Raw genomic sequence first — 27,283 nt, forward strand, 5'->3', positions numbered from 1 at the left:
GAGATGTGGAATAGTGTACGTGTGTATGTTCAGTTTATTTGATATACCGCTTTTCCTTACAATTATTGTCGGATCACGGCAATTAACACTAGGTGCTTAAAACTTCCCTATATGTCCAAAAAAGCTCACAATCTAACTAAATCCAACTAGTTGTTAGAACTACAGCCTCAGCACCCTAAGGTTCTGGGTTCAAACCCTGCATTGCTCCCTTTGACCCTGGGCAAGTCACTTAATCCTCCACCGCCCCAAGTGCATTAGATAGATGAGCTCACCAGAACAGATAGAGAAAATGCTTGAAATACCCGCATGTAAACCGCTTTGAGTGTGGTTGTAAAAGTGCCAAAAAAGTGGTATACAAGTCCCAATCCCTTTCCCTTATTACCCGATTCCTTGCTTTCATTTTGGGGAGTGTGTGGCGCAGTGGTTAGAGTTATAGCCTCAGCACCCTAAGGTTGTGGGCTCAAATCCCACACTGTTCCCTGTGACCCTGGGCAAGTTACCTAATCCCCCCACTGTCCCAGGTATGTTAGACAGAGTATGAGCCCACCGGGACAGACAGGGAAAATTGCTTTGAGTACCCGCATGTGAACCACTTAGACTATAAGTGGTATATAAAAACATAAATAATTTTTTTTTTTAATAATTTTTTTTTTTTTTTTAATATTATTTATCTATTCAATTTTCAAAATTACAATTCAAGATTCACTTGTACAGAAAGCTTTATGTCAAGAAAAAAAAAATCACAGCAATATTATAAATTCAAGATACCAATTAACTTAAATCAGCTCAAGTCCACATAAAGATCCAAAATGTAATTATAAACGGATAAATAAAGAAATATTATTAAGGAAAGTAATGCAAGTCAGCTGATAAGGACATCTTAATTATTCTATACTCCTCCATTCTTTTCCTTCTCAAGCCGAGAAAGAGATAGGAAAGTTGTCAACTGGTAAGGCTCAAAGAAAACATATTTTTGGGAATTATATTGTATAACACATTTACAAGGATAACGCAGGAAAAAAGTTGCTCCAAGAGCTATTATTCCCGGATTTAACATAAAAAACTCTTTTCTTCGCCTTTGTGTGTCCCTGGCTAAATCTGGGAACATTTGTATTTTGAGTCCCATAAATTCTTTCGCTCTATTTTTAAAGAAAAGTCTCAAAATCCAATTCTTGTCCATTGTTAGAGCTAAAGTTGCCACTAGTGTTGCAGGAGTAGCCATTTCTTTATCTGATAATTCCAATAATGCCGATACATCTATTGGTCCTTGGCTAGTTTCCTGTTGCTGAATTTGATTTTTCTTAGGGAGATAGTACACCTGTGTAAATGGAGGTAATGAACCCTCAGGAACTTCTAATATTTCCGTCAGGTATCGTTTTAGCATCTCTCGCGGAGTAATTGTTGTAATTCGTGGAAAATTAATCAATCTGATATTGTTGCCTCTTGAAAAACATAAATAAATTTTTAAAATACAATAAAGATACTCAGACAAAAAGAAAAGAGGCACCCATTTATAGAATTGCCCCTACAGTATACTGTCACTTATGCAGAGTACTCAGGAGTGCCAGTGCCTGCAGTGAGGCAGCGCCAAGGTATTGGACCCTGAACTATTTCAGTGGCATTTTATGGCCTGATTATTATATCGTGTTTGTTTACTAAATGTTGTAAACTGTCATGGGCACTCATGGATGGGTGCTTAAAAATATGAAAAAATAAATACTGCCTCAAGCAGGCTAGCTAGGTTTGCACACATCTCGAAACAACACACCGCGGGTGAGCTGGAACACCCCCCCCCCCCCAGATGCTGGGTTGCAGAAACTACCGAAGGGGAAATGACAGGCAGAATTTACGTGCAATGCTGAATTTTAAGAGGTGTAAACATATTCAGGATCGGCGAGCACTTGGCAGACTGTGCTGTGGGTATTTCAGTCCCCACACGGTGCTCTGTGGGGGAAGGTCACGCTGCCTTCCATATCCCGGCCTGTAAAACGCAGGGTCAGGAGACAAAGCTGTGCTGCCTGGAAAGCGGGCATAAAACTTAATGGAACATTTAATTAACAAGCGATGCAAAAACATCTGTATTCACGGGGTCTCTTGTGCAGAAACACAGCTCGTAAAACGAAGGCCATGCCATCCGCCGCTGCAGAGAACTCGGAACACATGGCGAGCATTACGGTGACAGCAAAGTACCAGACGAATCCCACATGAACAATGTGAAACAGTATGTGAAGAAACAGATTCTGGTACTTCAGAGCCAAAATGCAGAACCTGCTTCTCTCTCTCCCAAAATTTATCCTATGCACTTGTCTGTCAAGGGAAAGTGAACAGTCTAAGCTCTCTCTCATTGACTGGCGTGCATGAAACAAAGGTGAAATCTGTGAGAATTAAAGCCAATTGGACGGGGGGGGGGGGACATAAAAGTCAGAAAACCAGAAGGAAGGTTTACTGATTGGCAATGCTCTTCTGTTGTACCCTAATCCTTTTCCAGCTGTATCGATAAACCACGTGATCTGCATATCACATTAGGATAAAAACTTATATTGATAAATCTTGCACGGTACCTATGTGAAATTGTAACCTGTAAACTGCATACTATGGGACTCATAATCAAAACTTAAACACATCTAAAATCCCGCCAAAGTCGGCACTTGGACGACCTAAAAGACTGGTTGTCCAAGTGTCGATAATCAAACCAACTTTATGGATGTGTCGAGGGGTATCAGGTCAAAAGCGCGCCGGGACAAAGGCGCACCCAGACAATTGAGCGCAGCGTGGGGGCGCGTGCCGCAGAAAATTACTGTTTTTAGGGCTCCGACGGGGGGGGGGCATGGGGGGGAACCCCCCCACTTTACTTAATAGAGATCGCGCCACGTTGTGGGGGCGTTGTGGGGGGTTTGGGGGGTTGTAACCCCCCACATTTTACTGAAAACTTCATTTTTTCCCTGTTTTTAGGGAAAAAGTTAAGTTTACAGTAAAATGTGGACGGTTAAAACCCCCCATAATGCCAGCGCGATCTCTATTAAGTAAACTGGGTGGGCTCCCCAACAAAACCCCCTGTTGGATCCCCTAAAAACTGTAATTTTCTTCGGCGCGCGCCTCCGTCTTGCGCTCAGTTGTCGGCGCGCACCTTTGTCTTTCGTGGGGTTGTCTATGAACCGTGTCAAGGGACCTTTTATTCCGCTGAATACCGCTACGCAGCCAGAGCTGAAAGGAGCGTATCTGGAGGAGTGGCTAGAGCGGGATGTGAGTCAACCTAGACTTAGTCGTCCTGCGGGGATAATAGAATGTTTTACTTGACATCCTGGACGAAACTTAAATGTTGTGAGTTAGACAATGTAAAAACAGGTTTAAGTGCCAAAAAAAAGTATCCAAAGTGACCGGATCACTGCAGAGACAAAATAAAGATCCACACACACACTCCCGCAGTGTTCACTGACCCACTCGCACCCCCACAAAGATCAGAATTAAAAAGAACATACTAGTCTGCAGAATATCAGCACCTGGTATAGGAAAGCCTAGTAGAGTTGCACACAGATGTCATAAATAGCCTGGGGGGCTGGGCTAGTGAACCATAGAGAGGAGATCCCAGCCCCATAAGCCACTCTAACCACTACATTTATGGTGGAACATGTGCGCCCAACAAACCCCCCCCCCCAAACTCTACTCTACTGCCATATAGGTGCCAGCTGCAGCCATAAGGGCTATTGGGGTTGTAGACAGGTATAGTAGATTTTGGGGGCTCAGCATAACCTATAAGGAAGTTCTAGTGAGATGTTTATCTGGCACCCTTTTTGTGAAGTTCACAGCAGTGCCCTCTAAGGTGCCCTACTGCTCTGTTGCAATGTCTAGGTGGCCAGTCCATTATAAGATTGGCTCCTCCCACATCCAAATGGTCTTGTTCTGGGCGTTTGGGACCTGGACAAAATTTTGGTCAAAAATGTGGTATAAAGATTAATGTCCTGGTGGTCTGGACCAGGAGTAGGGAACTCCAGTCCTCGAGAGCCGTATTCCAGTCGGGTTTTCAGGATTTCCCTAATGAATATGCATAGAAAGCAGTGCATGCAAATAGATCTCATGCATATTCATTGGAGAAATCCTGAAAACCCGACTGGAATACGGCTCTCGAGGACCGGAGTTCCCTACCCGTGGTTTGGACGAACAATAGCCGAGACATTCAGACAGATAATTTTCAGGGAAAAAATATTCTAGACCAGGGGTAGGGAACTCCAGTCCTCGAGAGCCGTATTCCAGTTGGGTTTTCAGAATTTCCCCAATGAATATGCAGGAGATCTATTTGCATGCACTGCTTTCAATGCATATTCAATGGGGAAATCCTGAAAACCCGACTGGAATACGGCTCTCGAGGACCGGAGTTCCCTACCCCTGTTCTAGATGTATTGTTCAAAAATGGGCATTTTCCCACTGCCTACTTGGGTAGTCTAGCGCCATATGCCCAAATCGGACTTAGTCGTATGTTTTGATAATGCCCCTCCTCATATATGGTATTAGATTCCTAGTATTTGTCAAATTAGGATAAAACTTTTATCATAAAAACTTGTACTGTAACTTTGGCAAATTGTAACCTTTTAACTGTATATTGTGTATGTTAACCTGTAATCCGTTCTGAGCTCTTTGGGGAGAATATTAATTCAGTTTTACTTTTGGTTAGCTTGGCCTACTCTTACTCCAGAACTTCCCCAACCCTGTCAGACTTTCAAGATCGGAATATGCAAGAGGTCAATTTGCATATGCTAGATCTCTGCATACAGATTGTTGAGATATATATATTCACTGGGGAGATCCTGAGAGCTGACTGGCTGTGGGATATTCAGGACAGGTTTGGGAAGCACTATTCCATCCCCCCAGGTTTACTTACATTAAATGGAGGGGGGGGAGGCAAGCCTAACACATTCTGGACTTTAAATCTGGCTTTATCCTTATAGCCCAATCATCATAGGCTGAATCCTCTAGCTGAATGGCACAGATCGTGGTACCCCCTAGACCTGGTGTAAGTGTTCCCTTGAGAAATAACTGATTTTTGCTCCTCACAACTCTCGTCGCACCGTCCTGCCAGGGGATGTGAATCCTTCCTCTGTTGTACTACCAGTGCAAGAATCAGAGGTGGCAATGGTGCCAGGGCCCCCACATGCCCATACAGCCTCCCTACCATGTCATCTTAATTCAGTAATTGCTCTTTAACTAGTGCCGCATGAAGAAAACCCCTCCATAGAGTAGACTTAAAGAGCCCCCCCCACACACACACACACCAGCTTCTAAATTCCAAATCCTAGCACTCTTGTCAGCTCATAAAACTACTGAAAGCAAAATGTTCACATTCAACCAATAGCCCTTCAACGTTTCAACAGCAGCAGAGTGACGGGCAGGGTTTTTTAATTTATTTTTTTTTTTCTAGTACTGTCTTGGGGCTATTGGCCAGCGCATTAATTATAGACTGTCCCGTCAGTGGTAACATTGGTTTATTTGAGATGCTGTCCATTTGCAAGTTACTGACATTACATCGATTGCCAGGGCTGGAAAACATCCAATTTTCCATTTTTCAGCAGATATCAATGTTGCTTCTCAATGATAATTATTAATAGATGAGGTACATGAAGCCCCTGTTATCCTCCTAAGAGTGCAGTACTTTGCTTTTCTTCTATTTTATTTTTATTCAATAATCATAGTACAAAAATGGTGTGTTGGTCTTTATCATAAGGCGTATGGGGACATACTTAAAGACCACAATCTGTATACTTTGTAGGAAAGGCAGGAGAAGGGAGATATGATAGAGACGTTTAAATACCTACGTGGAATAAATACACTTGAGTTGAGTCTCTTTCATTTGAAAGGAAACTCTGCAATGAGAAGGCATAGGATGAAGTTAAGAAGTGATAGGCTCTGGAGTAATCCAAGGAAATACTTTTTTACAGAGGAGGGCGACGAAAATGATAGGAGGTTTGCGCCAGAAGACGTATGAGGAGAGACTGGAAGCCCTGAATATGTATACCCTAGAGGAAAGGAGAGACAGGGGAGATATGATTCAGACGTTCAAATACTTAAAGGGTATTAACGTAGAACAAAATCTTTTCCAGAGAAAGGAAAATGGTAAAACCAGAGGACATAATTTGAGGTTGAGGGGTGGTAGATTCAGGGTCAATGTTAGGAAATTCTACTTTACGGAGAGGGTAGTGGATGCCTGGAATGCGCTCCCGAGAGAGGTGGTGGAGAGTAAAACTGTGACTGAGTTCAAAGAAGCGTGGGATGAACACAGAAGATTTAGAATCAGAAAATAATATTAAATATTGAACTAAGGCCAGTTACTGGACAGACTTGCACGGTCTGTGTCTGTGTATGGCCGTTTGGTGGAGGATGGGCAGGGGAGGGCTTCAATGGCTGGGAGGGTGTAGATGGGCTGGAGTAAGTCTTAACAGAGATTTCGGCAGGTGGAACCCAAGCATAGTACCGGGTAAAGCTTTGGATTCTTGCCCAGAAATAGCTAAGAAGAAAAAAAAAATAAAAAAATTTAAATTGAATCAGGTTGGGCAGACTGGATGGACCATTAGGGTCTTTATCTGCCGTCATCTACTATGTTACTATGTTACAGAAAGGGTGGCAGATGCGTGGAACAGTCTCCCAGATAAGGTGGTGGAGACAGAGACTATGTCTGAATTCAAGAAAGCCTGGAATAGGCATGTGGGATCCCTTAGAGAGAGGAAGAGATAATGGTTACTGTGGATGGGCAGACTGGATGGGCCATTTGGCCTTTTTCTTCCATCATGTTTCTATGTCTCTGTAACCATAAAGCTCTATGACTTCACAATGAAGGTGTAAAGAGCCTTAGCCAATTGGGAGAGGAGGATGCTGCGGATGGACTTGAACAAACTGGGGGAATGGGCAACGAGATGGCAGATGAAGTTCAATGTTGAGAAATGTAAAGTACTACATGTGGGAAGCAGAAACCTGAGGTACAGCTATACGATGGGAGGGATGTTATTGAATGAGAGTACCCAAGAAAGGGACTTGGGGGTAATGGTGGACATGACAATGAAGACGACAGCACAGTGCACAGCAGCCGCTAAGAGAGCGAATAGAATGCTATGTATAATCAGGAAGGGTATTACAACCAGAATGAAAGAAGTTATCCTGCCGTTGTATCGAGCGATGGTGCGTCCGTATCTGGAGTACTGTGTCCAATATTGGTCGCCGTACCTTAAGAAGGATATGGCGATACTTGAGAGGGTTCAGAGGAGAGCGACACTTTTGATAAAAGGTATGGAAAACCTTTCATACGTTGAGAGATTGGAGAAACTGAGTCTCTTTTCCCTGGAGAAGAGGAGACTTAGAGGGGATATGATAGAGACTTACAAGATCATGAAGTGCATAGAGAGAGTAGAGAGGGACAGATTCTTCCAACTTTCAGAAAATAAAAGAACAAGAGGGCATTCAGGAAAGTTGAAAAGGGACAGATTCAAAACGATTGCTAGGAAGTTCTTCTTCACTCAACATGTGGTGGACACCTGGAATGCGCTTCCAGAGGGCGTAATAGGGCAGAGTACGGTACTGGGGTTCAAGAAAGGATTGGACAATTTCCTTTTGGAAAAGGGGATAGAGGGGTATAGATAGAGGATTACTGCACAGGTCCTGAATCTTTTGGGCACGATGGACCTCAGGTCTGACACAGCGGAGGCATTGCTTATGTTCTTATTATATTTAATGCAAGTGTTAAGAACCATAGCTTATAACAATAATGCTCTATGCAATGCAGGTGTAAAGAGCCTTAGCCAATTGGGAGAGGAGGATGCTGCGGATGAGCCATTTGGAATTATCTGCCATCATATTTCTCTGTTTCTAGGTATGGCATACTTGTTATATAATACAGTATTTAAAGAAAAATATGACTGCACAGTTTGATTCCATCATATTTTCCTGGTTTCCATCATATTTTCCATTTTTTCTGTTATATGAAGCAACTGATGGCACTTATTGATACATCTTATTAATAGATGATCATATAAAGCTATACACTTTCCCTATAGCCCACCTAGCAGGCACTTCCATTAGTCAGACCTAATTGAATTGCCTAGAGCACAGCAATTTTGTGGGTTGCAGCAAAGGCATCAGGAGATAGGTCTCTGCCTAATGAGTAGGGAAATTGGGGGAGGGGGTAGGGGGGAGAGGAATTGGGGGGAGGCCTCCTTAATTTGTTCCCCGGGCCCCAGCATGCCTAACACTGACCCTGGCTTAGTGTGTGGAAAAGTCCTGCATTTAGCCACACTAAGCCCAGATTCTAATACTTTTTAGTAAAAGGGCTCCTTTGACTCTTCTTAAAAGAACTTATAATCTAACGCTGGGTTTTACTAAACGGTACTAAAGGCTTTTAGTATGGGCCGGCGAGGTAAATGCTATATGATTCTCATAGGAATTCTATGAGTGTCGAAGCATTTACCTCACTGACCTACACTAAAAACCGCTGTAGTAAAAAGGAGGCCTTAATAAGCACCTGAGACAACATGATTTACTAAAGGTCACTTGGAATGTCAGTGGGAGAAATGGGTTTTGAACTCTGGTTTCTGTATTTTTCAGTCCACTGATTTGACCTCTAGTCCTCTCCTGCTATATAAATTCTGAGTGATTTTGTGTTACTTGACAGTGTGCCTGGTAACGGAATGAGTCTGTCACTCAGACGACAAAAGAATTTGAAACTTTTTGTATTAATGGGAAATATCTTAGTTTAATCCAATCAGCCGTTTCAAAGGCTACCTTCAACCAATGTGATTATGGATTTCTTTTCATTTAAAATCTTTGGCCTAATATTTAGCAGCTTGTCTGGTTATCAGTACCAGGCGGTCCGTAGATGGAGCAAGGGCAGTTAATAACAAAATGTAATCAGTGACTTCGAAGTACCCCAGGATGGGCTTTAAAATTTTTTTAATTTTTAATATTTTCTGAAAATAATCAAATATGTTTCCCCATTTTGAGGGCTTGTAAAGGATTGTTTTTGTAATATTTGGTGTCTTGAAAATTTTGTATTGAAAATTCCTTTTTTTCTTTGATATCTTTTGATATTGTAAATGTATTAAATTTCATTTAAAAAAATATATATATTTTCTGATCAAACACAATCAAATTCATGGGAAAAACTTTAGGTTTTTCTGAACAACCCAACAGCGTGGGATAAAGGGTCAGTTAATCGAGGAATAGGGAGATTTATTTGAATAAAACTTTAAGCAATAAAATCTCTTAGGGATTAATAGAGGGAAAGCATTCAGTGGGGTAGGGCCCAGGCCATATTTATGTATATTGTGGTCCTTAAGCTGTAACATTTAAGCAGCCCTCCTTGATTAAATAGGTAACAAAGTTTGGGCCTAATTCTATAAATGGCACCTACATTGGCAGTGCCCAGCCAATTCCACATGGAACCTAAAAATTTTTAATTGGCTTAAATGGCATGATAATTGAAAATGCCATTAAAAGCTAATAAAGAGCAATTTAAATTCTGTGTGGAAATTGGCGTGGCACCAACTGACGCCTACACCAAGAGGCCAATATGAGAAGTAGGCTTGATCAGGGGTGGAGATTGAGCATGGAAAGCATTAGGCACCAGTAGTTTAGGTAAGGAAAACCTGGGCCTAATATACTGGCGCTTAAGTTGTAGACACTTACCGGTGTCTAACTTGATTTAGGTGCCGGTAGGCGCAATTTTATAAATTTGATGGACATGCGATAGGCACCATTTATAGAATCAGGCCTTTAGGTGTGGGGGTGTGGTTACAGCAGCTGCCTCAGCACGCTGAGGGTTGTGAGTTCAGTTCCCACTGCAGTTCCTTGTGATTCTGGTCAATTTACTTCACACCATTGCTCCTACTTTGATTGTGTAAACCACACAAAAAAAACACAATATATAAAGTCCCGTCCCCTTTACCCTTTAATAGTTTTCCTTGTGTGCATAAAATGTACATTATAGACAGCATTTTTATTAATTATTATTAAAGTAATAAATTATAACAATGAGGCTCCATATAATATGAGGAGCTATGCTGATATGTATAAATCCTTCCTTGGCAATATTTCTAACACACTTTTAAAGATGTAGGTTGGGTACCATGGCCCTCTAGCAAGGTATATGTAGAATAAGGGATTGCATGAGCCCATAATACCAAGAATAAGGGGACCCTAGTCTGGGACGCTGAGATATAAAGCTGGGCCTGGGGCAAACATTGTTAAGGGGTTGCTACCGCCCTCCACCCCCGATCCTCTACTTGCATGGAGTCATTGAATGACAACACCAACAATCAAGACAGACTGCTTTGCTGGCCACAGGTTCTTCTTCCTGCCGTATTCCACCTCCTGTGAAGTAATTTCCTGTTTCTACAGGAAGAAGGGCCTGTGGCCGGCAGAGTAGTCTCACTTGATTGCTGCTGCCAGCCATTCAGTGACTCCAGGCAAGTACAGAATGATGGAGAGGAGAGTTGTTAAGGTCTCCCTTCATCTAATAAACTTGAACCTCCTTCACAGTTATCAGGAGCAAGGGCAAATCGCATCAGGATGTGGTATGTCAGTATTGAAAATGACCCCCCTCTGCACATTCTTATTCCTTACATGAAATGGTTCCTTGTGAGTGCCTGCTTTACATAAGAGTTCTGAGTAGGTTCTGTTTTATTCTTCAGAATGTGGGAGTTTTATTTCGTATTCGGGCTGCTGGAGGCACAGTGGCTGGCAGTTACCTCTCTCCTCAGGATGGAAGACCGCTTTATCATCCAGCTGTTGATAGGTAAGAGACTGGTTCTTCAGTATCACCCAGAGCAACTCAGAATTACCCCATTATTAATTTTGTGTTTGAGTTACCCCACAGAAATTGACTGGAGGTGAAACTGGGCAAAAAGGACAGAGGTGAGGATGACTAGGAGAGGCTGGGTGGATATGGATCACATTGCTGGGGTAATTTGAGGGAGAACATGAATTGGAAAATACACAAAATGCTTGTAAATAAACATCTGGGTTTATTGATCATTTTAATTTTGTTCCTGATAAAGGATGACAATGTACAGATTTTGAAAATGCCTTTTTTAAATGCTTTCAGGGAAGAGGGTTCTGATAGTGCTGCTGCCGTGCTGACCCTAGTTAGGGTTACAAAGTGAGACCCTGTATGCTGTTATGAAAATTTTGCTCCAGGATGAACTGTGATGCCTATAAGGGACAGGGAAGAAAGCAATTATATTTCATGGGACAGTTTGTAGAGGAAGAGAAAGTGTGGATGTGGGGGGGGAAGCTACTCATATTCGCTGGCTTGAAGGAGAAGTATGGGCTAAGCAAGTCTGGGCTAAGGGGTTTTCTGTATTCCAGTGGCGTACTTAGCATATGTGACACCCGGGGCCCATCATTTTTTGACACCCCCCCACCATCTGTATGAAAACATGATTTTTAGTAACAATCCACACGTCACACATGAATACCTAGGAAAAGGCAGCATTTTACATACTGCAGTGAGCAGTACATCAATAAACCCATTGTAAAACTAAACAAACCAGACTAGTACAGATCAATCCTACACAGTCAATCCTAACAGAAAACCATGTCTTTTCGAACACACAGAACACAGAAAACGCCTTCGCCTAGTATGTAATCACAAACTAACTCCTCCCCCTTTTACAAAACTGTAGTGTGGTTTTTAGCCACGGTGGTAACAGCTCAGATGCCAACGCTAAAAAATGCTCTACAGTTTTGTAAATGGGGAGATAGAATAAAAATACGTAGGCAAAGGTTAAACTGAATCACCAAGAAGCTGGACTCTGCATATAATGCAACATCACAGAAACAGCGATGCATCTCACCTAAAGCAAAAAATAAATAAATTTTTTTCTACCTTGTCTTCTCTGGTTTCTGCTTTCCTCATCTTTTTGTCACTCTTTTCCTTTCATCCACTGTCTACCCTCTCTCTCTCTGCCCCTTCTATATGGCATCTTCTCTTTTTCTATTCCCGTTCTAGAAACTTTATGCATCCCCCTTCCATTTCTCCCTTCACCCCCATTAGTCTGGCATCCATCTTCCTCCCTTCCCTCCTCCAATGGTCTGGCATCTCTCCTGTCCTCTTCTTTCCATCCCTCTCCCACACCCACATGGTCTGGCATTTCACTCTCTCCTCTCCCTTTCCCCCACTTCCATCAGCATCTGCCCCCTTTCTCTCCCTCCAACCCAATTCTATGCAGTATTCTTCCCCCTTATGTCTCTTTCCCTGCAAATTCCATCAGCACCTGCCCCTTTCTCTCCCTCCACCATGCTTCCATACCACCCTGATCCCCGTTCTCACCCTTCACCATGATTCCATACCACCCTGACCCCCTTTGTCACCCTTCACCATGGTTCCATACCACCCTGACTCCCTTTGTCACCCTTCACTATGATTCTATACCACCCTGACCCCCCTTTGTCACCCTCCACACCCTTCCATACCACCCTGACCCCCTTTCTCAACCTTCACCATGTTTCCATACCACCCTGACCCCCTTTCTCACCTTTCACCATGATTCCATACCACCCTGACCCCCCTTTGTCACCCTCCACACCCTTCCATATCACCCTGACCCCCTTTGTCATCCTTCACCATGTTTCCATACCACCCTGACCCTTTTTGTCACCCTTCATCATGATTTGATACAACCCTGACCCTCCTTTGTCACCCTTCACCATGATTCCATACCACACTGACTCCCTTTCTCACCCTTCACACCCTTCCATACTACCCTGATCTCCCTTTGTCACCCTTCAGCATGATTCCATACCACCCTGACCCCCCTTTGTCACCCTTCAGCATGATTCCATATCACCCTGACTCCCTTTCTCACCCTCCACACCTTCCATGCCACCCTGACCTCCTTTCATCACCCTACTATGCTCCTTTCTTTCTCCATTCCAAAGGTCCCGCGATGACTGCTTTTGCTCTGGATGGATGAGATAAGTGACGTTGGAGGGGGCTGGGCCGGCAGACGCAGCGGCTGCCGGTCCACCCCCCTCCCCCCCCGACGTCACTTACCTCTTCCGGAACAGAGGTGGTAGATGGCGTAGTCATCGCGGGACCTTCGTTCACTTCTCCAAGTACGGCAACCGCGCTGAGGTGCCGTTTGGAGCAGCGCGGGAGATTCCGGATCTGGCCAGCTATGCACCCCCTTGGAGCGTGCACCCGGGGCGGATCACCCCCCCCCCCCCCTTGGTACGCCACTGCTGTATTCTATACAGGATTAGCCTTATAGATTGCATCATGAATTACAGAGGAATCTTGTTTTGGAGAATGCGCCCTTGTGATGATATTGAGGGCAGAAGAAATGTAACTGGCTACATGTTTCAGAAGATAAGACATTTTGGCATTATGGTTTTGGATGCTGTTTGCACTTTTTTTCAAAAATTCATAAATTGAAGGTGAAAACAGAGCAGATGGCCCACTATAAATACTATACCTTATATGGAAGAAAAATATAAAATATAGGAAATAAAGGGCTCCTTTTACAAAGGCGTGCACACGCTAAAATGCCACATGCACTAGCCGCTATCGCCTCCTTTTAAGCAGGCGGTAATTTTTCGGCTAGCGCGCACTATAGCACATGCTAATCTTGTGCATGCGCTAAAAACGCTAGCGCACCTTAGTAAAAAGAGCCCAAAATGCAACATAACCCTCTCTAGTACTTTGCCTTCAATTACCTTTTCCAAATTTCTTCAAATCTTATTATCCCGCACCAAGGGTCAAATACCTTCTGGGTGGCTTAAAATCTAAAATCCAAATAATCGAAAATTAGTTACATAAAATCACTAATAAAACAACATTATCTCCAGTGTTAGTGCCCTCTGAACATTCTGTGCACCCTAATGCCGGGGCTATTTCCAGCGCTAATCATCTCTAGTGCCGGAGAAGGAGAGACATGAAAAGATACATTGAAATGTTCTCCTTTGATCTGGGATTTAACAAGGGAGTGCGCATCTTTAGTTTATCCTGGGAAGGTTGCGCAGTTATGTTTCTTAGGCTATATTGCCACTTTCTGGCAACTGCAGTTAATGCACCAACTAGTTTATTTTCTTCCATAAAATTCTCGTGGTGTTATCAGATTTAAATGTTGGAAACAATACACTATGCTGCCAGTCTCTCGCCCCCTTCCCCTGCTCAAAACAGTAAAAGAACCTTGCATAGTGCTGAAATCACTTTTTTATTGTATTGAAAAAAAGACACAGGCAACCAAAATACATTTTGATGTCATTGACTATCTGTAATTGCACTTACACATCACTCTCAGCCTAAAGGGGTTACAAAATTGATAAAGAATTCATAAATATATTTCAAAACAATTCAAATACATGTAATACAGTCATAAACATTCCACCAATGATAAAACACACTAGAAATAAAGCATAATATTAAATAATACAATTTAACTGCCATAAACAGGGTTGTTTAGTACTGTGTTGATTCAACCACTGTAGAGAAAAGAACAAAAGTAAGAAAAAGAATCAACAACTATAGAACTGCACTTGATCTGTTCCAAGAGTCCACACCATATCATATTGTTTCTTATACCCCGCAAATGTCAACTGGGAATCATTGCGGCTTACATAAGACTAATAAGGTTAGCAACATAGACATTATGAATCATGGCAAGACTATAATGAAAACAGATGCATTTGTAGCACCTTCCTAAATTGAAGATAGGAGGAGATCTGACATAAGCAGGTCGGGAGGCAGTTCCAAATTTTGGGGCCTTGAAACTCGAAGGTGGATTCGAAGAGTGATTTCCTCTGAACTTGACGTGGAGAAGGAAGAGGTCATTTATAGCTTTGAGTCATTCTTGAGTTATTCTTGAGTTGAGTTATTGAGTTGAGTCATTCTTGAGTTGAGATCAGAAAATAGGATGCTGTTAGACGCAAGAATAAGAGACTAAGGCCCTCTTCTATCAAACCGCGCTGAGTGGCCCGTGCTGCTCCCGACGTTCATAGGAACTCAATGAGCAATGGGAGCAGCACGGGCCATTCAGCGCGGCTCCCTGCACTAAAACTACTATCGCAGTTTGATAGAAGAGGGCTTAAATTAAGTATGCCTCCACTAGAAAGTCTTGTTTTTCAGTTGCGGGACCGGTGCTTTGGAATAGTCTGTCCGAAGCAAATTGTTTTTATAACAATGTACTGCTATTTCGAAAATTACGTAAGGCTCATTTTTTCATTATAGCTTTTAGCTGTCCCCCTGACATTCAATAAAATATTTGAAAATGACTACAATTTTTTGTTGAACAATATAAACAAAGCTGATTGATGTATTAGAAAATGTATGGTAAAATGTGACCTGTACTGTGAATGTTGACTTGTAAACCACTTAGGAGATAAGCGGATAATAAGTTCTTTAAATATAGTCGACTCCACTTAAGTGCACACCCCTCGGACCGGGTCTCACATGCACTTAAACGGAGTGTGAGCTTAATAGGAGTGGAGAGGGAAAGGGGAGGGGAGGCTGTAGCTAAGCCGGCTCAGTTTAAACATGGTGCGTGGGCTGTTGGAGCTTAAAGTACAGGAAAGCCTGGCTGGCCTGGAACTTTCTCTCCGACGTTAGAATTGACGTCAGGTGGCGAGAATTGGTCGGCCCCGCACTGGGGAAGATAAGTAGGGAGAGCTAAGACCTCGGCGCTAGCCTGTTTCCCGATTGCGGCGGTGGTGGCCTGTTCCCTAATGGTGGTGGCTTGTGGGAGGGCAGGGAGAAATAAAGAAAGAAAGGGGGAGACGGGACACAGACAGAAAGGGGCATGGAGAAAGAAAAATGAAAGAAAGGGGGCACAGAGAGAGAGAGAAAGACAGACATATAGAAAGAAATGGGGCATGGAGAGAGAGAAAAAGAAAGAAGGGGGAAGGGTGAAAGAAATAAAAAGTTGGGGGAGGGAAGGAGATAGATGCCAGACCAGGGGAAAGGAAGGAAGGAAGGAAGGAGGGAGGGAGAGAAAGGAAAGAAAGAGATGTCAGACCATGGAAATAGGAATGGAAGAAGAGAGAAATAGAAGGGAAGGTAAGACATGGAAACGTAGATTTTGAAAAGAAAGCAAAAAAATTTAATATTAAGTTAATGCCAAAGATGGATGCAAGGCAGAAAGTGAAGACGGAGAGAAAAACAGTCAAAGGACAAGAAGGCCCTGGAAACATAGTTAGAAGCACAGAAAAATAAAGTCACCAGCCAACAAAGGTAGGGAAAATGATTTTATTTTCAATATAGTGATTGAAATGTGTCAGTTTTGAGAAAGGAAAGATATTAAACTTTACATGTGAGGGCTGCAGAAAAAATAGGGTACTTGGAGGGCCGCAGAAAAAATAGTTAATGACAATTTTGCATATGGTAAAACTCTTTATAGTTTATAAATCTTTCCTTTAACTGTTAAAGGAAAGATTTATAAACTATAAAGAGTTTTACTTTATGCCAGGGGTAGGGAACTCCGGTCCTCGAGAGCCGTATTCCAGTCGGGTTTTCAGGATTTCCCCAATGAATATGCATGAGATCTATTTGCATGCACTGCTTTCAATGCATATTCATTGGGGAAATCCTGAAAACCCGACTGGAATACGGCTCTCGAGGACCGAAGTTCCCTACCCCTGCCTTATGCAAAGTTGTCATTTCTTTAATAAGACATTAACTATTTTTTCTGCGGCTCTCCAAGTACCTACAAATCTAAAATGTGGCCCCACTAAGGCTTTGCGTTTGAGACCACTGGCATATAGTGTGGTTTGTGGGGGGTTTTAATTTTATGGTTACCATTATGAATTAATAAGATATTATTTGTACATGAAAAATGAATGGAAGAAATTGGGGGCAGGATTGGGGTGGGACTGACAAATAATAGATGCCCCGTTTTGATGAAAAAAATAAATGGTCACATTAGGTTTACAGGAACTTTAAAATAAGGAAGGGAAAACATAATAAGAAATAGTGATTATAAAGAGGGTAAAGAGATTTACATTTTTGAGAATAACCAAGGGCTCCTTTTATCAAGGTGCGCTAGTGGGGTTAGCGCGTTGGACATTTAATCACGCGCTAACCCCCGCGGCAAGCCAAAAAACTAACGCCTCGTCAATGGAGGCGTTAGCGACTAGCACGGCAGGCAGCTTAACGCGCGGTATTCCATGTGTTAAACCCCTACCGCGCCTTGATAAAAGGACCCCCAAGTTTTCAGATGCTTACGGAATAATTGGAGGGAGCCCAGATTCTGCAGCAGGGCAGGAAGGTTATTCCAAAGCTCAGTGAATTTAAAGAAAAGAGATTTCCCCAATTTTCCCGAGAGGAAAGATAGTTTAAGTTTTTGGGTGGATCTGGTAGTGTCAGGTCTTGAAGAATTCCAAGATCATGGAATTAAGGGAGGAAGAGTGCCATGTAGGATCTTGAATGTTAGGCAGGCACATTTAAAGTGAACCCTAGAAATTACTGGAAGCCAGTGAAGTTTTGACAGAAGCGGGGGAAACATGATCAAATTTACTTTTTGAGAAGATCAACCTAGCCGCAGTGTTCTGGATCTGCTGAAGTCTTTGAAGACTTTTCTTGGTTAGGCTTAGATCAGCGGTCTCAAACTCAAACCCTTTGCAGGGCCACGTTTTGGATTTGTAGGTACTTGGAGGGCCTCAGAAAAAAATAGTTAAAGTCTTATTAAAGAAATGACAATTTTGCATGAGGCAAAACTCTTTATAGTTTATAAATCTTTCCTTTTGACTAAGTCTTAATAATATTATTGTCATTTATAGCTAAAGAGACAGATGATCAATATTTTACTTTTGTGATTATGATAAGCATACTGAGGGCCTCAAAATAGGACCTGGCGGGCCGCAAGTTTGAGACTACTGGCTTAGATAGATGGAGTTACAATAGTCCAGTCTGGAAAGAATGATCGATTGTAGAAGGACAGCAAAATGTTGTTGGTGGAAACAGGATCTCACTTTTCTCAACACGTTAAGATCTTTTGGGTGGGTGCCACCCGTCATTGTGAAGTTGCTTGCCGAAGCCTTTATGTGAAGAGAATTATTTAAGGTTCTTAAATGCTTGAAAGCTTTTCTTGCTGCTATTCAGGAATTTGGTGGCTGCAATTGAAAGAACTATACTGGCTCTGGGTTTTATTTTGGGGGAGTTGAATTATTTTTTGGGTCATCTAGGTCAGTGATTCCCAACCCTGTCCTGGAGGAACACCAGGCCAATCGGGTTTTCAGGCTAGCCCTAATGAATATGCATGAGAGAGATTTGCATATGATGGAAGTGATAGGCATGCAAATTTGCTTCATGCATATTCATTAGGGCTAGCCTGAAAACCCAATTGGCCTGGTGTTCCTCCAGGACAGGGTTGGGAACCACTGATCTAGGTGATTTCATGCCCTGCCTTGTATAATGAATGTTTTAATGTTAACTGCTGAGAGAAGACATTACCTGTGTTCTGCCCCCAGCATGTTCAGTTATTCACAAATAAAAGAAAAATAAGCATATAAATGGGAAAGGTCTGAATAAAAGTCTAATCACCTCCGATTAATCACGCTGATTTTTTTTTTTCTACTAGAGCATTACAGTTCAGTGGACTTGGGGGGCTTGCCCACGTGAAACTCATAGTAGAGTGGGATCCAAAGACCAAAGAACGGTGAGTTTAAAATGAAAGACTAAGATGCTTACTTTCCAACAGACTCTGCCCAGCTCCTGGGCCAAAAATATTGTGCACAGTACGTAAGTAGTTAACTTCATTGTGGAGTGGGGATGGGGAGGGGCACGGCTTTTATTACCAGGAATTTCCTACCCTATTTCAGGTTTTGCCAGAGTTTCTGCAAACAAACTGAGGCGTAAACAGAATCCTGTTACCTACTACTGCTTTGATTCAGAGCCCAAGTCATTTTGGCAGAAGGGAATGTAAACCGGGAGTGGGTAAAACGCGGACCCCGTGGATCTTAACTGCACACCCTTAAAAATTTGCTGACCTCGGTTTTAACCGCTGCAAAGGTCGCGTCAAGTATCTTTTGCCAAAGTTCAGCCTTAGGAGTCGCGCTGCAGACTCACAGGGTAAAACGAGGAGCCCACGGACCCCACACAGATCTCTACCACATGGCCTTAAAAAGAAAGTGGCTGTGGCATGGGATCCTCGTTTTAAACCTCACGGATCCCGTTCACCCTATGTATCCTCATCCTACCCCTTCCGATGAGATCCGCGAGATGCACAAGAATTAAAAGAAGGATCTGTAGCATGAACGGGATCCATGAAGTCCACAAGAGTTAAAAAATGAGGATCCCTGCGGACCCCATCCCATGGCCACTTTCTTTTTAAGGCCATGCACTTTTAGTTCTGTGGGGTCCGCGAGATCCTCTTTCTAACTTCTACCTTTGCTGGCTTCTTTTCTGTTGATGGTTGGGATTGCTGGTAACGAACACTGCAGTCTCTCTCTAGTTCTCCCTTTTGTCGTGCCCAGCTTTTCTGCACCCCAGTGTCCCAGTCTACCTGGAGGCCGTATGGATCCCGCGGAGCTAAAGCACACGGCCTTAAAAGGAAAGCGGCCATGACATGGGGTCCGCAGAGATCCTCGTTTTAACTCCTGCAGCCCTCACGGATCCCGCTCGCCTCCGAGGTGAGCAGATCTTTGAGGGCTTGCGGTTAAGATCCGTGGGGGTCTGTGGGGTCCATGCTTTAAACCTTGCAATTCCTTCCTGTATGCTAGAGATGGCAGAATTCATACACAAGAGTGGTTGGGTCCTCATTGTTTCAAATCTCCTTTTCTCCTTTGGCAGCTTGTTCGGAAATATCCAGGAGGAGGTGGTGCAGGATGCCGAGAGCGTGGGGCTGCAACAGCAGGCACACCAGCAGCAGCACATCTGTACCTTGGATGAGTGTTTCCAGCTGTATACCAAGGAAGAGCAGGTCTGGCACTGCACATTTATTAGACACTAACAGAAGGAGAAATACATTTGCCTGCAATTTCACAATAAAAGATGCATGCCTTATCTGCCCTGCTCCCCCCAACCAAATTTATCCTCTATAATAAAACCCTACGCGCATATGCACACTTACAACGCCGTGATCCCTGACAGCGTGATTTGTGACTCCGTAGCTGTGTTTGATTTGCGGCGCGTGGCAGCTTGCAGTGCGTGCGGCGGTGAGAGCAACGGCAGGAGGGTGTCCTTCGAGATGCTGCGAGGCGTCCAGCTGCTACTGCTGCACAGGGAAGTGGAGGGGGAGAGGGAAAAGGGGCTGCTTTGGGAAGAGGGGTGTGCTGGGGGGCAGGCAGCAATCTTGGTTTGCTCAGGGGACCAGAGAGAGATAGGCAGGGGACCAGGGAGAGAGACAGACAGAAAGAATGACAAACAGATAGGGGGCCAGTGAGACAGACAGACAGCGGCCAAGGAGTGAGAAAGAAAGAAAGAAAGACAGACAGACAGGAGTCCAGCGAAAAACACATACAGAAAGAATTACAGACAGACAGGGGGCCAGAGAGACAGACAGAAAGACCGACAGACAGACAGCGGCAAAAGAGAGAGAGTCAAAGAAAAAAAGAAAGACAGGTAGATAGCGGCCAAGGAGAAAGCGAGACAGAAAGACAGACAGACATAAAGCAGCCAAGGAGACAGAGAGACAGAAAGAAAGACAGACAGACACATCTATTCTAGCACCTGTTAATGTAATGGGCTTAAAGACTAGTAAGTACATATTTTAAACAAAATGAAAGTGAGTATTTGGCCAGCCTGGTTCAATTTGCAGGTCAACTTGGCTTCCTGGATGGGCTGGAGCTTGAGATAGCGCTGAAGGAGCATTCTTGGCCCTTGGGGGTGGGGAGGGTGTTCAGTTTGTCACAGGGATAGATTCTCTAATATTGGCAGTAAAATCCGACAGGCTTCTATCGTGGCCATAAACGTAACGATTTCAAAAAGATGAGTCATTCTCGAAAAAACACACATAAAACTCAGGTTCGTGGAGGGTCACCAAATTTACACGAGTCACTGGGGATAGTGATTGGCACATGCACAGAACAGACCACAGCAAGAGGCATACATGTGCCGGGAAAAGCTACGCTGTATTGTGTGCATGCCTTATAGGAGCACACTATATGCACATGTCATGTGAGGAACGGAGAACTACGAGCAAACGCATTTGAATGAAGGGGAAGGGAGGGGAGGTGCAAGTGTCGGCTTTCAATAAGCATGCATAAGACACTCCTTTGATACATGCATTCGAGAAGCACGCTTTTGAGATCTTATTTTCCCCTCAAAACTACTATAATTTATGTAAATGGTATATATATATATATGTTACATAGATAAAAGTGCACGGGACAATCGCACGCGTACAAAGGAACTCTGACAGATGCGCGCAGGACATCAGCGCACCAGATTAAAAGTTAAATTTAATGCACTCCGAGGGGGTGTGTGGGGGTAGAAACCCCCCCCCCCAGTTTACTTAGAAGTGTTGACGCTGTCATTGGGGGGGATCGGGAGGGGGGAACCCCCCGCATTACAGTGGAAAGTGTAATTTTTCTCCACCCCTCCACCCCTGGTGATAAGATTTTATTCTTTTCCTTTTGTCTCAGCTTGCCCCAGATGATGCCTGGAAATGCCCCCACTGCAAAGTGCTTCAGCAAGGCATGGTGAAGCTGAACTTGTGGACTTTGCCAGACATCCTTATCATCCATCTGAAGAGGTTTCGGCAGGTGGGCGAGCGGAGAAATAAACTTTCCACGCTGGTTAAATTCCCCCTTACTGGACTGGACATGGCTCCCCATGTGGTCAAAAGGACTCAGGGTAGCAAAAACACGCAAAACCAATGGGCTTCGTGGAAACAGCCGCCATACCACCCTGAGCACTGCCAACCAGATGTTCTGTATGATCTCTATGCTGTTTGCAATCATCATGGAAGCATGCAAGGAGGACATTACACAGGTGAGTTAGTTGTAGTCAAGGTTTCTCCAGAATGACCTCAACATGAAATTTTTAATCATCGCCAACTCACAGTTTTGTGATCTGATGTCCCCAAAAGCACAATCTCTGTGAGGGAGACCTCAGCCAGTGACCTAAAATGGTCTGTCAGATAGTGTTGGGTATTTTTTTTTTTTTTCCTGATGTTACCACTTTGAAATAATTTGCAAGTGCTTTCCTACTGCCCGCTCTGTATTCTTGGTTGAGCAACCAGAATGTCTGTTACATCAGGCAGCATCTGGAAGCCTGAGACCCTTGTTCTGAAATGCTCATCTACAAGTTAGTATCAATTTCACTATATCCTCAAGTTCATAAACTTCTATAACGCACTTAAGAACCTCAGAGACCTAAGAGTTGAGAGTCCTAGATTTTTGGCACCTTCAAAATCTGGTATCCTAGGTGCATGCCTAGGGTTACCATTCATCCAGGTTTCTCTGGACATGTCCTCCTTTCCAGCAACTGTCGGGCATCTGGGTGGTTCTGGTGATTTTATACCACTTGTTTAGGTTTCTGCCAGTTGTGGCCGAAACTCATGCTCCCTCAGAGATCTCTTCAGTGGATCAGCAGCAGCCAGCAGCGATTCTCACAGGCTCCCTTCCGCTAATCCGGAAGCCACCCTTCTATTGTGTCCCACCCCCCTCTGGCAATTTTCTGTTTTTTTGCGGCAGAGTGGAGGCTTCTGGATTAGCGGCAGAGAGCCTGTGAGAATTGCTGCAGGCTGTTGCTGACCCACTGAAGAGCAAGAATAGAGTTGTAGGAATTGAACAATGAGGGAGAGAAGGAGAGATGCTGGACCTGGGGTGAAGAAGGGAGCTGGGGAGAAAGGGAGAGACAGCAGTGGGCTGGAGGGGAGGGATAGATGCTGCATAGAGAGGGAGAAAATGTTAGACATGGGGAGGGGGAGAGATATTGGATAAGATGATGGAGGAGAGGAAGGGAGAGACAGTGCACAAGGGAAGTGGAAAGAGAGATGTTAGACCTAGGGCACAAGGGAGGGAAAGAGAGAGAGATATTGGACATGGGAGGAAAGAAGAGATACATAGGAGATGGAGAGGGGCGAAAAAGGAAGATGTTGAATCTAGAAGCAGAAGGGAGTAATGTCAGACAATGGGAGTGAGGGAAGAGAGGAATAATGTTGGATCATGGAGGAACGCGCAAGAGGGAAGAGAGAAGGGACAGGGAGATGAAAGGCTACGAAGACTGGGAGGAGAGGAAGAGGGAGCAGATGCTAGACCAGAAATTGGAGATGTGTCTGCTCACCACTGTGGCCGATAGCTGTGCTGGTAAGTCCCCAGACAGAGTTCAACCCCAGGCAGACATACTGTCACACACAGAAGCTGCGCTGTTCACACTCTCTCCCTCTTCCCTGCTGAAATCACACTCCAAGAAAAGGAGGGAGTGAACAGGTATATATTGGTCTGCTTCCTTCTCTTGTTTCTGCCTAGTAGCTCATTATCTAAAGCCTCCTGTGTAGAGAATGACACAGGGACAAAATTTTCCCCGTCCCTACAGGAACTCAATTTCCCCGTCCCCGCAAGTTTTGTCACTGTCCCTGCCCCATTCCTGTAAGCTCTGCCTTAATCACACAAGCCTCGAACACTTAGGATTTTAAAGGGTTTGAGGCTTGTGCAGATGAGGACAGAGCTTAGGCATTGGTGGAATGAGGCATTATGACATCACAGTCTGAGCTCTAGAATGTTGCTACTTATGATTTTAAAGAGTTTGAGGCTTGTGCAGATGAGGACGGAGCTTAGGCATTGGTGGAATGAGGCATTATGACATCACAGTCTGAGTTCTAGAATGTTGCTACTTATGATTTTAAAGGGTTTGAGGCTTGTGCAGATGAGGACGGAGCTTGCAGGAAATGGGGCAGGGACAGGTAAAGAACTCGCTGGGACGGGACGGGAAAATGAATTCCCGCGGGGACGGGGAGAAATTTATCCCCGTGCTTTCTCTACTCCTGTGGTTCCCAAGAGCAGTCAGTTCTCTAGGCAGGCACAAGGGGAGGAAGCATCCCAATAAGCAGCCATTCACTCTTTTTCTCCTCCAGTGGGGAGAGAGAGTGAACAACACAGTTGGTGGCTGTGTAGGAGGCAGGGCAAGGTGACTGTCCACTGTGTGTTGGGGGCATGCTGGTTTTGATGTGGTAGGGTGAGACCATGTGCCTTCTCTTTTGTCCACACAAATATGGTAACCTTATGTATGCCTATTTCTAATCTAGCCCCATATCTCTATAGTCCTAAATCTTCAGGAAAGCCTGATGAGACCTTTTTATGACCTGAGTTACTCCCAAATACCTCTATTGACCTTCATATTATACTGTTATAACCAGTGTCATAGCCGGGGTGGAGGGGGGGGGGCTCAGGGGCCTGGGCTCTCTCACTTTTGGCTCAGGACCCCTCTGCTTTCATGATTGATGAGGATGCCTAGCTCCTCTGGCTGAAGACATTGCCTACCTTAGATGCATCAATAGTAGCTCTTAATTCACTCAGGTGCACTTTGGCTGCTAATGGCAGCTCTGGTGCATACTTCACGGTATAGCGGTATATAATAAATAAATTATTATTATTATTATTATTATTGTTGGTATTATTATTTATTTATTTTCCATACTGTTCTCCCAAGAGAGTTCAGAATGGTTTACATGAATTTATTCAGGTACTCAAGCATTTTCCCTGTCTGTCCCAGTGGGCTCACAATTTATCCAATGTACCTAGGACAATGGGGAGATTAAGTGACTTACCCAGGGTCACAAGTTCAAGTTCCAAGTTCCAAGTTTATTCAGTTTTGATTAATCGCTTTATCTTAATTCAAAGCGATGTACATAATAAAAATTACAATATAACAAAGTAATACATTGAAGATTGTTGACTGAACTTATGACAAATATGACAATACAAGAAACATATGGGAAAGAAATGGGCAAGAAGTTACAATATAAAAATAAAGATGGGGATAACATTTAGGGAAGGTACATGAGGAAGGGGTGAAGCAGAGTCTTGAATCCACAACCTCAGGGTGCTGAGGCTGTAGCTTTAACTGTGCCACTCTAGAAATCAAAATGTAGTAAAAGTGAGCCAAGTAAAGGACAATCAGGCCATTGTGACATCACTGGTGAGGTTGGTTCTTAGGCATTTGTGGAAGGAGGCATTATGATGTCACAATACCAGCTCTGGTTATCAGAGGCTGAAACTTTTCATGCTATTTATTTATTCAATTTTCGATGCCATTTGCCTAGGGGTGCTCAGAATGCTTTACATGAATTTATTCAGGTATTCAAGCATTTTCCCTGTCTGTCCCAGTGGGCTCACAATTTATCCAATGTACCTAGGACAATGGGGAGATTAAGTGACTTACCCAGGGTCACAAGGAGCAACGTGGGTTTGAATCCACAACCTCAGGGTGCTGAGGCTGTAGCTTTAACCACTACACCACACTCTCCTTGGCGGGCTAAGTGCATCCTGAGGTCTGGGTTGAGAATCCCTGGTGTAGAGGACGACAGTATCAATCCGAGTATCTGGTTCTCCTTGGAGCTGCCAATAAGGAGAGGAACATCTTTAACTCAACACTGGTAATTCCACCTGCCTTATAAACATCTCACAGGACACTGATTTGTATAGAATGTGTTGTACAGTGAGCAGCTCCTGGCTTTTGCAAACCCATGTCTTCCTTCTGTTTCCAGCATACTGCCACAACTCCCTGGACGCCCGCTGGTACAGCTATGATGACAGCAATGTGGAACTGGTCCAAGAGGAGGATATTATCACGCGGGGGGCCTACATCCTTTTTTACCAGAAAAGAAACACCATTCCTACCTGGTCTGCCAGCAGCTCCATGAGAGGTTGTGATTACGAATGAGTACAATAGAGCAGGGTGCTCTTTCATACCAAACATCTCTTTATAAAATATCTTTTATAACACCAAGACCTATGCTTCATCCAGTATTCACTTGTGCATTGCTTTTATTCAAGTGTTTTTTTTCTGCGTGTCTTTGTAATAAGGGTTTGCTGTGAAAGAGGCGCTGCAGTTGTGAAAAAGGCAACAGCCATTTAAATAATTTATTAGCCCAGTATGCTTGTTCTGCGTCTGGGCTTCCCAGGCACAGTGCTTCATTTCTCACGCGCCTCCCCCCCCCCCCAGCTCAGGATTTCTATATTGAATATGCATGAGGTAAATCAGGGGTGTCCAACCTGCGGCCCAAGGAGTATTTTGTGTGGCCCTGGTTGAGGGCGATGCAGTGTTTTCCTCTGCTGCCCCCGGATGTTTACCATCTTGTGGGCTCCCTCCTCTGTCTTGCTGCAGCGTTTGCGCGCCCCAAAAACATTTTTTTGGCCAATGTGGCCCAGGGAAGCCAAAAGGTTGGACACCCCTGAGGTAAATTTTCATGCAATGGAGGCAGCATATTCAGATCAATCATACCTGTTGCGGACATCCTGAAAACCCAACTGGCTGGAGGTCCATTGGAGTCAAAACTAGAGGCCTCATAAATCCACAGAAATGCGGACAGAAAAGGAAGCGGATCGCAAACGGTGATAAAAGATACCCATGATACACCCCTTGTTTGGGCTAAACGTGGCCCACGTTCGGTACTTTTAAGGACATTTTTCTTGGATGATTTGAATAAAAGATTTTAGTTGCCTACCATTTCGGGTCCGCTTCTTTTTCTGTCTGGGAGTCCATCAGAACAGAACTAAGACGTACATGTGCAGTTTCTTTTATTTTTTTTTTAAACTGCATAGAACTTAATGGTATTGCAATATGGCAAATTGTCACCAGTAAAATCATATATTATATATATTAATATTAGACCCCTGGTATGTGTCAAGTTAGGATAAAATCTTGTATTGTAAACATGTAGTGAAATTATGTATGTTAACCTGTAACCCGTTCTGAGCTGTTTGAGGACAACTTGATATAAAACGAATTAAATAAATAAATAACCCCCCCTTTTACTAAACCGCAATAGCAGTTATTAGTGCAGGGAGCTGCACTGAATGCTCTTTGGGCCTAAGTGTTTTTACAGGATAGGCTCACAGCCCATGTAAAGTGGGTGCCTAAATTGTGGAGCCCAGTTATAGAATTGCTCCTTAAATGTCTATACTAGAGAATGACACGGGGACCCTTTACCGCTGTAAACCGCAGGTCACCGCAATAAATCCGCAGGAATGGAGACATTTGCAGCTGGTTTACCGCAGGAATGGGGACAAGACCTTTTACCGCCCTATGGAAGCAGTGAAAAGTCTTACTCCTGTGGTAAAAAAAATTGCGCCCGTGTCAGACTCGGTATCTTCTCCCCAGCAACTCTTGCGCCTATTTTACCTTCAGGAGCCAGCCATGCCACGATGA

The 27,283-nt window shown here is 43.8% G+C and overlaps 1 protein-coding gene across 4 annotated transcripts in view; it reads left to right on the top strand.

Moving 5' to 3' along the window:
* The window catches only part of USP43 (ubiquitin specific peptidase 43), a 481,211-nt gene that overhangs the window by 450,483 nt on the left and 3,445 nt on the right, over positions 1–27,283 (top strand). For all 4 annotated transcript variants that reach the window (XM_033961845.1, XM_033961846.1, XM_033961847.1 and 1 more), the window contains 5 exons: positions 10,668–10,771; positions 18,549–18,626; positions 19,760–19,889; positions 21,553–21,901; positions 25,620–25,778. In XM_033961845.1, coding sequence (XP_033817736.1) covers positions 10,668–10,771; positions 18,549–18,626; positions 19,760–19,889; positions 21,553–21,901; positions 25,620–25,778 — 820 coding nt within the window. The remainder of the gene's footprint in view (positions 1–10,667; positions 10,772–18,548; positions 18,627–19,759; positions 19,890–21,552; positions 21,902–25,619; positions 25,779–27,283) is intronic.

Source organism: Geotrypetes seraphini, chromosome 10, assembly GCF_902459505.1.
Source record: "Geotrypetes seraphini chromosome 10, aGeoSer1.1, whole genome shotgun sequence".
NCBI classification, from domain to species: domain Eukaryota; kingdom Metazoa; phylum Chordata; class Amphibia; order Gymnophiona; family Dermophiidae; genus Geotrypetes; species Geotrypetes seraphini.